At 58.0% G+C, this 11,869-nt stretch overlaps 1 protein-coding gene across 1 annotated transcript; it reads left to right on the forward strand.

Moving 5' to 3' along the window:
- Positions 1 to 1,793: 1,793 nt before the first annotated feature.
- Positions 1,794 to 8,456, forward strand: BARHL1 (BarH like homeobox 1; the record flags this gene model as incomplete). Its single annotated transcript, XM_079926978.1, has 3 exons — positions 1,794 to 2,259; positions 6,162 to 6,384; positions 7,962 to 8,456. 3 exons carry the CDS (start codon positions 1,794 to 1,796, stop codon positions 8,254 to 8,256), a joined length of 984 nt encoding a protein of 327 aa, XP_079783104.1. The 3' UTR covers positions 8,257 to 8,456.
- Between the last annotated feature and the right edge of the window lie 3,413 nt (positions 8,457 to 11,869).

Below are 11,869 nucleotides of genomic sequence, written 5' to 3' on the forward strand. Positions count from 1 at the left end.
CGCCGCCCTGCGCCCCGGCACCGGAGGCCGAACCCTGAAAGGCACAGAACTAGAGCATCGTGGAGGAGTCGGGGAGGGTGCGGGGAGAGTTATTCACAGTGAAAAGACCGTGTTTCCAGCGCTGCTTTGAAAATAAATCCTCGGGCGAGCTCCGGCTCCGTGCGAAATGAGAAGCCGTTTGCAGATGTCTACACTCGCGCTCAGAAGCTCTCGCGTGTTCCTGTTCAGAGGTACAAAAACACCCGAACCCGGGACACGCGCCACAGGAGAGGCTATCGGCTGGGTTGGGGTCCGTTGCGCTGTCTCTCTCGGGCCACGGGGATTTCTCAGGGTCCCCCTAACGTCCCAGACACGACATGCCCACGTTTTCCACCCTCGCCCCACAGCGAAGCCATCGTTCTGGCTCCTTCTAGGTGCAGACACCGAGCTTTCCCCACCCCTGCCAGGTCCGCGGGGTCCAAAGAGGTCAGAGAGAGGGCTGCAAATTTTCCTGCACGAAAGACATGTAGACCCCGACGGAAACGCCCTAAAACAACATAACAAATTAAACTATCTTCTCCACACACACAGGTCTTTTTCTGCTGGATTTAGTCCCTTTCTGTTGCTGAAGGAAGAGAAAACGGCGGGGTGGAGGGGTGGGTGGAGGTAGAAAAGGGATCTTTGACAGCCTGGAGGACGAATGATTTGAATAACTGTAGGAAAGTGTAGGGGAAAACTTAAAAAAAACCTCACATTCCAACCCAACGGTAGCGGCAGCCGGGCTCTGGACCCCTCCCCGCCAGCCTGTCCCCCCCTTGAGCTAATCACCCTCATTAGGAGCCTCATCACCGACCTAATGAAAGCAAACCGTGTGGAAATCGCCGGTAAACAGTTGGGTCCGTGCTGTAATTAATTCAGTGTCTCTTTTAATCAAACCGAAAGGAATCGGGCAGCGGCTTGTGGAGCCGTGACATCACCCCCAAAATCGGCCGGAGCCAATCAGCGTCATCACTCCGGGGACACGTGGGCGAGTCCCCTTTAAAAAAAAAAAAACAACGAAAAAAAAGAAACGAAAAAAAAAAAAACCCTAGCCCCAAAGTAAAAGTGACACAAGTTCATTTTTTAAAGGAAGGGGGGGAGGCGAAGGCGCGCGCGGAGGACGGGCTGCGAGCTGCAACAGCGGAGCCGGGAGGTGCTGTCCACGGTGCTGACGGGCCCCAGGAGCGGTGCGAGCGCGGAGAGAGGACCTCCCCGGCCAGGTGGGGAGCGTCATGCGCCGAGGGCCGCCGTCGCCGCTATCCGCGGTGCTGACGCCGCCAGGTGCGCTCCGTTCCCCCGGCTGGTAGCGCGGCTCGGGCCCGCTGCTATCCGCGGTGCTGACCCCGCTGCCCTCGGCCACCGCTCGCCTGGAGGAAGCGTGCAGTTTGGATTTTTTAAAAGCCCTTCTTTATTTAGATTCCAACGTCCTCGCATCTCTTCTGTGCCAAAGGGGAGCTCAGGCCGTCCGTCTCCCCCTTTGCTCTCCCCAACTTGGCGCACCCTCCCTCCCATTTCTCCCTGACACTCCCACCACCCCCCTCGGCTCGGCGGCTCCGCGCGATGCTGCAGAAGACGCGCTGAGCCCTTTTGGATCTAATGCGCAGAGGAGGTTGGCCCAGAGCTCCCGGGCTCCCCCAAGGCTGAACTCCATCCAAGGTGCCCGCAGGCTCCCTGCCCGCCTTCCCCATGCCAGCCCGCAGCTAGGGGCAGGGGCAGCGGCGGCTGGGGTTGGGGGGGGTGGGGAGCTTTTGGGGAGGACAGGTCGCAGCTTGGCTATGGAAGGCTCCAATGGCTTTGGGATCGACTCCATTCTCTCCCACCGAGCGGGCAGCCCCGCCCTTCCCAAGGGGGACCCCTTGCTCGGGGACTGCCGCTCGCCCCTGGAGCTGAGTCCGCGCTCGGAGAGCAGCAGCGACTGCTCTTCACCAGCCTCGCCAGGAAGGGACTGTTTGGAGACGGGCGCCCCACGGCCTGGCGGGGCTTCGGGCCCAGGTTTGGACTCCCACCTGCAGCCTGGGCAGCTCTCAGCCCCAGCCCAGTCTCGCACCGTGACCTCCTCCTTTCTGATCAGGGACATCCTTGCTGACTGCAAACCACTCGCGGCCTGTGCACCCTACTCTAGCAGCGGGCAGCCAGCCGCTCCTGAGCCTGGGGGCCGTCTTGCGGCCAAGGCTGGGGAGGACTTTAGAGAAAAGCTGGACAGAAGTAGCAGCAACGCCTCATCGGACTCTGAGTATAAAGGTAAGAAAACGGGAGTTGAAAACTTGCGGGGGGGAGATGCTGTATTTCTGAACACTGGTACCAAAACAGGAGTGCACACACGTGGGGACATACACATATGCACTCGGAGCTGCCCCCAGGGCCCAGGCTCAGCAGTCGGTCTTGTCTGAGCCTTTCAGTCGGCCCTGTGGTTATGCTTTTGAGCAACAAAGAGTCCAGCGGAGAGAGTGAGGAGAGGGACGCTGTGCGCCCCAGGAGAGATTCCCCAAAACGCACAAACTTTCCAAACTTCGGTGGACTCCCCAACCCACTGGTGGGCAGAAGCAAGTTCCTATCAGGCCAGTGGCTCTCTGGGAAAAGACCTTGCAGAAGCAACGGAAGACCCAAAGGGTTCTGCTTGAACCCCCTTTTATAAGGGTGAAAACCTAGCAGGAAATTTCAGCTGGAGCCCTGAGAACAGTCAGAATTTTCCACCCTTTAATTTGAATTTCCAGAGGGGGAGGGGAATTGAGCTTTCCCTCCCGTTGGCCCCGGTGTGATCTGGGCCCGGGAATCATGCAAAAGAAACGCTCCCTTCAAAGTAGACAGAGCAGCCAGGCGGCTTACGAGCACGGAGCGGGTTCAGAGGTCTCTTTGAGAGGGGAGGTCTCTGCACCCACCCAACTGTTCTCGCTGGATTTGATTTTAAGTGCATTAAGCAATCAACTTCAGGTTCTGTGTGTGGGACCCAGAGATTGCCCGGCGCCCAGCCTATCCTGGGGTTGCTTCCCCTGTACTTGCCTTTTCACCTCCATGAATCTTTCCATTGTTGTTGTTTCCTTTCCATCCCGTCTTAACCAGGGAGCTGAGATCAGGATTAAGATGAAAGGGGAAAGGAAGAAGGAAGAAAGGAAAAAAGGAAGAGAAGAAGGAGAGAAAGAATTCCCTAATTTTGTTTCTCGCCCCCGCCCACTGCCTTCACTTTAGGTCTTTGGTAAGGCCAGAGGCGGAAAGTTCTTTCTTAGGAAGAAGTCAGTCGGGAGGCAGGAAGGGAAGGAGTGTCAGGACTTCAAGGGAGAGACCCTGTGTCCCCACCCAGCAGAAGATGGGGGGCTGACAGAGGCTGTTCAGAGCTCTTTCAGCCTTATAATTAATTCCCAGAACCCTTTCCATGAGATAAAACTTCCCTATAAAGGCTACTTCTTTATTGTCTTGGGGGCCCTACACCTCCTGGTCTATACTCGCATTAAGTCTTCACAAAAATTTCGGAAGGTTCATTTAACACTCTCTTCCCAACTGAGAATTCGTTTGTGGACATGCCCTGACCTCAGATCGAAACCCATTTGGGGCCCCACTCCACATCTCACTCCCTCCGCTTCCCCACAAAACTGGTGGAACCTCCACCAGCCTCACTGGGCCAGTCACGCCTAGAAGACGGGCAGCTTGGGCTAGAGCACCCAGGACCCCAGGACGGAGGTCCAGACGCATGTGGTCCAGCGACCCTTGCTCCCCCCGATCACGGCCTGTTTAGAGAGGCAAAGGAAACTTGCCCCGGAGAAAGACAGGTGCGGTGCGGGGTGGGCAGGAGGGGTAAGCAAGGGAGGCAATGTAAATATATATGTATAACATCATATCTTATTCTTTATACTTCTCAGCCACAACACTCCAGTTTTATGTCTAGAGTAACAGGCGAGACCTCCCCCCGCCCAAAGCCCTGCATGCTTGTGTCTGGTGCCGGTGCTGTGAAAGGGTTTGGCTCTTGTCTCCTTTTATTTTCTTGTCCGTAGGTGGGATTTTGCGGAGAGGTTTCGTTTAAGATAATTGGAATATCAATTTTCTTCTCTTGTGCCTGATGATATCTGATCAGGGAGGTGATGAGGGCCAGCTGTCCACATATGGCTTAAGTAGGTTTGGCGCTGAGGACAGAGGAAGGTCTCCCCTACCCCTAGGCACCGCTGCCTTTGCACCACCAAAGCCGCGGGGTGAAGAGGGAGCAGAATACCCACCACCGAGACAGTGTCTGGAGCATTTCTCAAAGGTGGAAGCGACTTTTTCAGGACCCACGTTAGGAAATCTTGCCGAGAGACAGACACATGGGGTGGGCATCTAAGCGATTCCCCTGTCCACCTAACAAGCTAAGAGTCGTTTCCTCCAAAGAGGGCACGGAGGGAAGGTCAGTCCCATCCCGAGTTTCTGGTATCAAAGCTTCCTCGGCATAACGTTTAAAGAAGCTGGGCTTTGAAGTAAGGCGGTCTGGTGCGCGCGCAGCCTTCCAGCCAGAGCTGATATCCGTGGAGAAATGAAACCGGCGCTTTGCTCCCAGCAGGGTCAGTGGGCCTCGAACTCTGAGGCATTGAGATCTGGGCTGAGCCTGTTTCGGAGGCTGAGGCTGGACAGCGGCGAGTGCATATCTGAAGGCTCCAGCCTGTGCCGGAGAGGGATTAGAGAAAAAGCCCAAACTCAACCCTCACCCCACCCCCGACCTGGGAGCTCAGCGCTGAGAAATGGGGGATTTTCCAAAATAGTCAGTCCAGACGATCAGGTCAAAAAGTAAGGTTTCCACAGTATCAAGTTTGAGGTTTGGATAATTGTTTCCTTGAACTTGTTTAAACTTTACCTGCCTAGCATAATAGACAGAACTCACGTCCCCCCCACCCCATCCCAACACATCCCCAGCTCCTGAGGCAGCCGTGCCCCAACGTGGCCCGAGCCTAGGAGGGCAGGGAGAGGCCTGCGCACTGGCCTGGACGAGGCAGGAGGCAGGCAGGGGCCCCCGTTTCTCACCCGCCTGGGTGCACCCGGCGCCCGGCGCCCTCCTGGCCTCCAACCGCTGCCCTTCCGGTTGAAAAGTCTGACTCCCTAGTGGCTCAATTAACCGGATTATTGTTTCCTACAGAGAGAAATCAACTCACATTCAGCTGAACCCTGTCACTGCAAACGCCATGCTCAATGAAACTCAGCATAGAGGAAAATATAGAGAGGAAAAGAGGAAGGGAAGCCCCAAACCCCACTGCCAATTTTGGGGAGGTGGTCTCTGGTCATATCATTGCTTTAGGGGGAGAAGGAGGGAGGTCAGTGAGCTTGTTTGATCAAGTGTGCATTTGCAGTGCTGTCAACCCCAAAGGAAAGTGTTGGGGAAGAAAGAAACCACATTGTTCGGTCCCATCCTTGCGACTCAGGAGCAAGGATCCTGCTGGGGTGTCCTGACCGACGCGGGGTGGGGGGAAACACAAGACAGCCACAGTAGGCATCGTATTGACAAGGAAACACAGACCTCCGCGACGTGAGCATCCGAGGGGCAAACGGGTGGCTTATTTTTCCAAGCGCTTCGTGCTTCCAGATCTGGGCGCCCCGGCGATTCGCCTTCCGTGCTGTGCGCTGTTTGTAGTTTAAGAAACGGGGGGGACCATCTCTATAGATTCACACCCGTGCAGGGGCCAGGCGAGATGTGGGTGCAATTATTTGTTCTTCAGGACCACGGTCCGCTCCAGGGTGAACGGGTTTTTGTCCCTCCACGAGGGTTTTTCTCCCCCAGACTCCAGCCCTCAGCTTCCTCCCTTCCTGGCCTGGATGCAGCCAGGGGATCGGGGCACAGTCCTGCACCCCTGAGCACGCATCCGCACAGCCCACCGGTTTGGAACCCCTGGGTCCCCTCCCCTCCTCTCCCCTCCCCTGTCAGGTCCACTTGGTGGATCCCGTTAATCCCTTCAGGGAGCGCCGGCGCAACGCGGGAGCGGGGTTGAGTTCTCTCTCGGCTTTGGGTTACTTCTCCCCGGAGGTGTCAGTCTTCCTCTGTCTGGTGGCTGGGAGGTCCCAGCTCTGAGCTGCTCTGCCGCGGCTCCATGGGACCGGGAGCCACATTTACACGACCGACTGTGACGGGCCGCAGGCTGGGGCGGCAAGGCGGCGAGGCCGGGCCCTGACGCGCGGCTGTGTCTCCACAGTGAAGGAGGAGGGCGACCGGGAGATCTCCAGCTCGAGGGACAGTCCCCCGGTGCGCCTGAAAAAGCCACGCAAGGCACGCACGGCCTTCACCGACCATCAGCTGGCGCAGCTGGAGCGCAGCTTTGAGAGGCAGAAGTACCTGAGCGTGCAGGACCGCATGGAGCTCGCAGCCTCGCTCAACCTCACCGACACGCAGGTCAAGACCTGGTACCAGAACCGCAGGTGAGGCCCGGCTGCGCGCGACAGGGTGGAAAGGGCCCCCTCCGCTCTCCTCCCTGCCCCTCCAGGGGACCCACCAGTACATGATCTGATGTGCCGAGGGAGGGCCCCTGAGCTTTCCCCGTTCTGTAAAACTAGGGAAACTGAGGACTCAGAGAGCGGAGGCCTTGCCCGAAGTCCACGGTGAGGGAGAGAGACAGGACTAGAGTCGATCAGGTGGACAGACAGACATGTGGGCCACTGGAGGTCCAAGCCTCCCCACCCTAGCCACGTCCTACCACCCCCATCCAGCCCGGGCAGCTGCTGGGGGGCAGGGCGTGGCTCTGAGCTCTCCCGGAGGGATTCTTCTGGCCTCCTCAGCCTTTCTAGCCCCGAAATGCAAGGAGGGAAGGGGCCCAGCCCTAGCTTCTTGGGGACTGGGGAGCCGGGAAACTGGTGTTGGGCACGGGTCTTGAACCTGGTATTTCCTAATCTCCCTCCCCAACACAGTCACAGGATGAAGAGATACACAAACAGGTACAAAACACACACATACAGCCACACACTCAACCCACAGTCACACACTCACATCGACGCGACTCAGTAATACAAACACACATACACCACAGTCACCCACACACGCTTAGCGGAGGCCGGAACGGTGCTTTCCATAAACAAGCCTCAGAACACGCTGCCCCATTAATAATAAATACCTGATTACTGCTCCGGGCATCAATAATTAAGGCCCGTTACAGTAATTACACAATTATGATGATGTGAATAATTCAGGCAGGGAAACGGGGCTGGTGTGGCTGAGTCCGACTCAGTGGGACCGCCTCGCCGGCCAGGTGCGCCCAGGAGTCCGGCCGCAGCCCTGGCAGCCAGTGTGGCCTCGGCTTTCTTGCCTTCTCCCACCCCCAGCCGACCCTCTGCTGGTAGCCTCCCGGCTTCGGCACCAGACAGACTGCAGGGCTCGCCCGAAGCCTCGGATCTGCGTGCGGACTGCCGCGGACGCGGCCGCGCGGCGGAGAGAGCGCGCGCACATCCTCTCCTGTCGCCGTCTCTGGCCCGCGGGCTTCCGCAGAGGCGCCGCCAACTGGGGTACCGCGGCTGTGCTGGCCTCCGCCGGGCCGGCTGTGCCGCTGGGAGGATCAACTGAGTCCCCTCCAACGGCTAGCGAACCGATCCCCGCGCCCCCGCCTTCCTGTCCAAGGCGATCTCGCCTTCCTCAGGCCTCCCCAGGAGCATCCACACCCCCGCTCCAAGCGCCCAGACTGCGATGCCCTGAGCAGAGTGTGGAGAGGTCAGACCCCGGGCTTAGAACCCAGGGTCTCCTCTTCCTAGGCTATCTTGAAAACTGGCCCGCGCCTCAGTTTTCTTATCAGTAAGTGGGGTTAACAGCCATGGAAGGCCGGTGGGAGATTAAAGGAGCCGATGCATGTAACCCGCTATAGACGGTGCCTGGCGGCCCGTTATTTATTAACCAATTATAGTGTGACCCCTTTGGTGTCCCTGCAGGCGCTCTGGGGCACTCGTGAGGGGCAGGGGTCTCCCGGCGCCACAGTTCTGACCCCGCCTTACGCGTTTACTTCGGTCCCTAGGACTAAATGGAAGCGACAGACGGCCGTCGGGTTGGAGCTGCTGGCGGAGGCAGGCAATTACTCAGCGCTCCAGCGGATGTTCCCGTCGCCTTATTTCTACCCGCAGAGTCTGGTTTCCAACCTGGATCCCGGCGCCGCGCTGTATCTGTACCGCGGGCCCAGCGCGCCGCCGCCCGCCCTGCAGAGACCTCTGGTGCCCCGCATCCTCATCCACGGACTCCAGGGCGCCAGCGAGCCGCCCCCGCCGCTGCCCCCGCTGGCCGGCGTCCTCCCGCGGGCCGCGCAGCCTCGGTGAAGCGCCCGCCCGCCGGCCCGCGGAGCACCCGGGCCCGGCTCCGGGGCTCCGCGCTGGCCCCTTCCGCCTGCCTCTGGGAGGGCGCGGGGTTTCAACGCCCCTTCCCAGGGGCCCTGGGTCCGGCCCTCCCTGGCGTCCAGCCCAGTGTCCCCAGAAGGGCCAAATGCCAAGTCTTCTGCGTCCCGGACCCCGGGACTGAGTCTCCCTAGCCATCTTCGGTGTCCTCACTCCCGGCCACTCCATCAGGGAGCCACTTCCACCGCCGGGGGTACACACATCCCCACGCCCCGCCCCCGTCACTCCCCACCCGCGCCCCCTTGCCCCTCCCCGGTGCAGGTGGGCGACCCCCATGCTGCCCTTTCCCACTCCCCCTCCACGCTCCGGCGGTACCCCAAGCCCTCTCCCCGCAGCCCTGACACGCGGAGGGGAAGGGGAGTGTGGAGCCTCCCCCCGCCCCTCCCCCCAGCTCCAGGGCCAACGGCAGAGCTGTACATACCGTGTGCAAAGTGTATATGAAGTTATTTATTCGTGACCCATGAGCCCGTGACTGTGTCCGTGAATCAGTGAGTTTGTGGCCTGTGCCCACCCTCCTCCCAGGAGGGGCAGGAAGGGGTCAGGGGACTTGCCCACCTACCCCGACCTCCAGTCCCCATCTCCGGCCTCCGTCCGGGGGGCAGCCAGGCCCCTCGGGTTCTCTCTCTTTTTTAAATGTCGAAATAAACTTCTTACAAATGACCAGGCGCCTGTCCGCGCTCCGTCGGTGGGTCCGCGCTCGGCCCTTCTTCCCCATCCCTCCTTGAGATTCATTGTCCCCTTCTGGGACTCGGGCTCCTTCCACCCTCAGTAAGGAAGTATTTTCGTCTCCCTCTCTTCCTTGGTGCTGTGGTCGTGGGCAGGGGTCTCCCCTCCTCCCTGGCCTCAGTCTTCCCATCTCTACGGTGAGGTGAGCACGCCGCTCCCCACCTGCCCCTGCCTCTCCATCTGGTTGCTGGACGCTCAGCCGCTCCCGGGGGCCGGGGTGGGGGTCAGCGCCCGGGCTGGCTGGGCTGCGGGCCGGGCTGCGGTGCCCTCGCTGAGCCGGCTCATCTGGCCGCGACAAGGGCGCCGGCAGCTGGTGACCGGGCCGCCGGCCGCGGGGGCGACAGATGGGCTCCGAGGCTACTCCCCGCCCCCCCAACCCCGGCCGCCCCGCGCCCCGGCCGCTCGCGCTCGCCGACGCGGCTCTCGGCCCCCCGCACCGGGTAGGACCCGACGAGCCTTCGCTGGGAACCTGACGCCGCACCGGGTAACCCCCGACTCTCGCATCTTCTCGCTCCCCCCTTCATGCGGGGACTGTGCTGGGGATGCGACCCAGAGGGAAGCCAGGTCCCAGCGTCTGCCGCCGGGCCCCAGCCTGCGACTCCAAGGGTCTCAGGAGAGGGCTTTAAGTTCTGAGCCAGACTCCAGACCTCCGGTTCACGTTCAAAGGGCCAAGGTCACCTCCACAGGCAGTTCTCTCTGGGGAGGTGGGCTCAGGTGCTCCCCCGCCCACACACCACCTGCAGCTCAGACTCCCAGGATCCGCCCAGGGCTGGGAAGTTTGAGGGCCGGCACGCCGAGCTCTCCCCAGTTTTGCGGCAGGATTGCTCTCAGAGAGGACGGCCTGGCCAGGAGGGGTGGGGTTCTGCTTAAACGCTGACCGTCCCGTCCCCCCAGCCCCACCCCCCCACCGCCGGACCCTGCTACTGTTTCCTCCCCACCGCCCAACACCCTCACACCACCGCTTTTCTTTCCCGGGATGGTGAGGGTATTATTCTAATTTTGCAAAATGCACAGCAGCTAATTAAGTCAAGGAGCGCCTTGGCTTTCAAGTTCTTTAGCATGTGAATGGGGGTCGGCAAATCCCCAGCTCTGGCTGGGGTGGGGGGTGACGGGGGACCGTCCCCAACTCAGGGTTGATGAAGTGGGAGAGGAGTCTCTCACAGCCTCCTGCAAACAAAACCCCCCATGCAACAAACCCTGCCCAAATCCTACATGGATTGACTTAAACCCAGGGGATAAGTGCTTTAAATTAATCTCATTGAATAAGAATGAGACCAAACAAAACTCTTTAAAATCATATTAAAAATCTATCAAAGGACAACTTGCACTGGTGTGCTTTTCATTTTGTGTAAGTGAGGGACATATACTGGAGCAACCAGCCTTACATTTACACAGCGGCCGTGTAAATCACAGACACATTCCCAACTATGTAATTGTCCTTGTACCGCCGAGGTGATTTCATATCTTACATTAATGAAGAACAAGACTTCCCTACAAGTTTATAATTACAGTATTTTAAATTGTCCTGCACTTCCCATCTGTGATAATAACTTTACAGCCTCTGCAGTGAGGTGGGCTTCGGCTTTCATCCATCTAGAAGGCTCAATCGGTTTCCCGGTTCCCAACCCTGGGGCTGGGTGAACTCTCATTTAAAATAAGGGGGAAAAAAAGGAAGAATGAATTGCGTGAGACCCCCAGCAGGCAAGACAATAGGAGAGGCACTGAGAGGGGGTGTCTCTACTCCTGCACTGACACCTCCCCCCAACTTATAAACGTAGACTCCGCGGGGGCAGGGGCAACAAAGTGGAGAAGTTGAGAGTCCCCAACCAGTCTCGCTGCAAGGCTTCTGGGCATTTTCGAGAAGTCGAGCTGATTTTAGGGGTGCCCAGCCGCCAGCACGCTGAAAGGCTTTGCTCCGAACTTTTTCTCTGTGGAGCAGATTAAGAGATAAGGCGTCACGGTCATGCAGGCATTTAACGAGACCAGTGGAGCGCCCTTCGCAAGCAGGGCAACTTCTCCAGTGGAAAGAAAGCCTTACATTTCTGTCTCCTGGAAGCGATGGTTGGATTTTAACGGCTTCCGTTGACTTTACGTTGAGGGGCTCAAGTGCTCAACACCAAGGGCGCTAGCCGTTTGGATCCAGCTGCCTTAAGGGGCTCTCATTTACTCCCCTTTCTTCCCTAAATCTCTCCTCCCCTCACCATAGGGGGAAAAAAAAATCAAAGGAATCCACTGGGCTTTGTCAAAATGTCCTTTGCTGAGGTTCGGTTGTCTCTGCTTCTCTGAGTGGAAAATGCCGTTTGCATTGCATCAGCGCTGCCTTAATCACTCACCAAGGGCTCTTTGCCCTTCAGTGCGTGAGAATGGGGGGCCCCCTCTGAAGATGTGCAGCGCTAAGGGTTGCAAACAGGAAGATGTCTAGGATTCGAAAACAAAGCATTTTACAAGCCCATGAGGGAAAAAAGCTTTAGGCTGCAACATTCCATGAAATGTCCAGATTCTCTGACTTTTAAACATGGGGATCAGGCTTATGACACAGAGAAAGAGGTAAGTTTGGGAAATTAGAAAAAGAGGCACGATTGGAGATACACACAAAATTAGAATAGGTACAGTGGAATTAGGCTAAAAGCTTTGCCTAACTGATGCCCGAAATGTATAATCTGTCACGAGCCATAATAAGACAGAGATTTATTTTAAGGTTATTTAAATTTAGATAATATTAACCCTAAATCTGCTAAATCCATGTTTCTTTATTAACTGGGGGTAATACACTGATTCTACTTAGAAACAGGCCCACACAGCACCTATGGCA

The sequence above is a fragment of the Stenella coeruleoalba genome (assembly GCF_951394435.1).
Source record: "Stenella coeruleoalba genome assembly, chromosome: 7".
In the NCBI taxonomy this organism is placed as follows: Eukaryota; Metazoa; Chordata; class Mammalia; order Artiodactyla; family Delphinidae; genus Stenella; species Stenella coeruleoalba.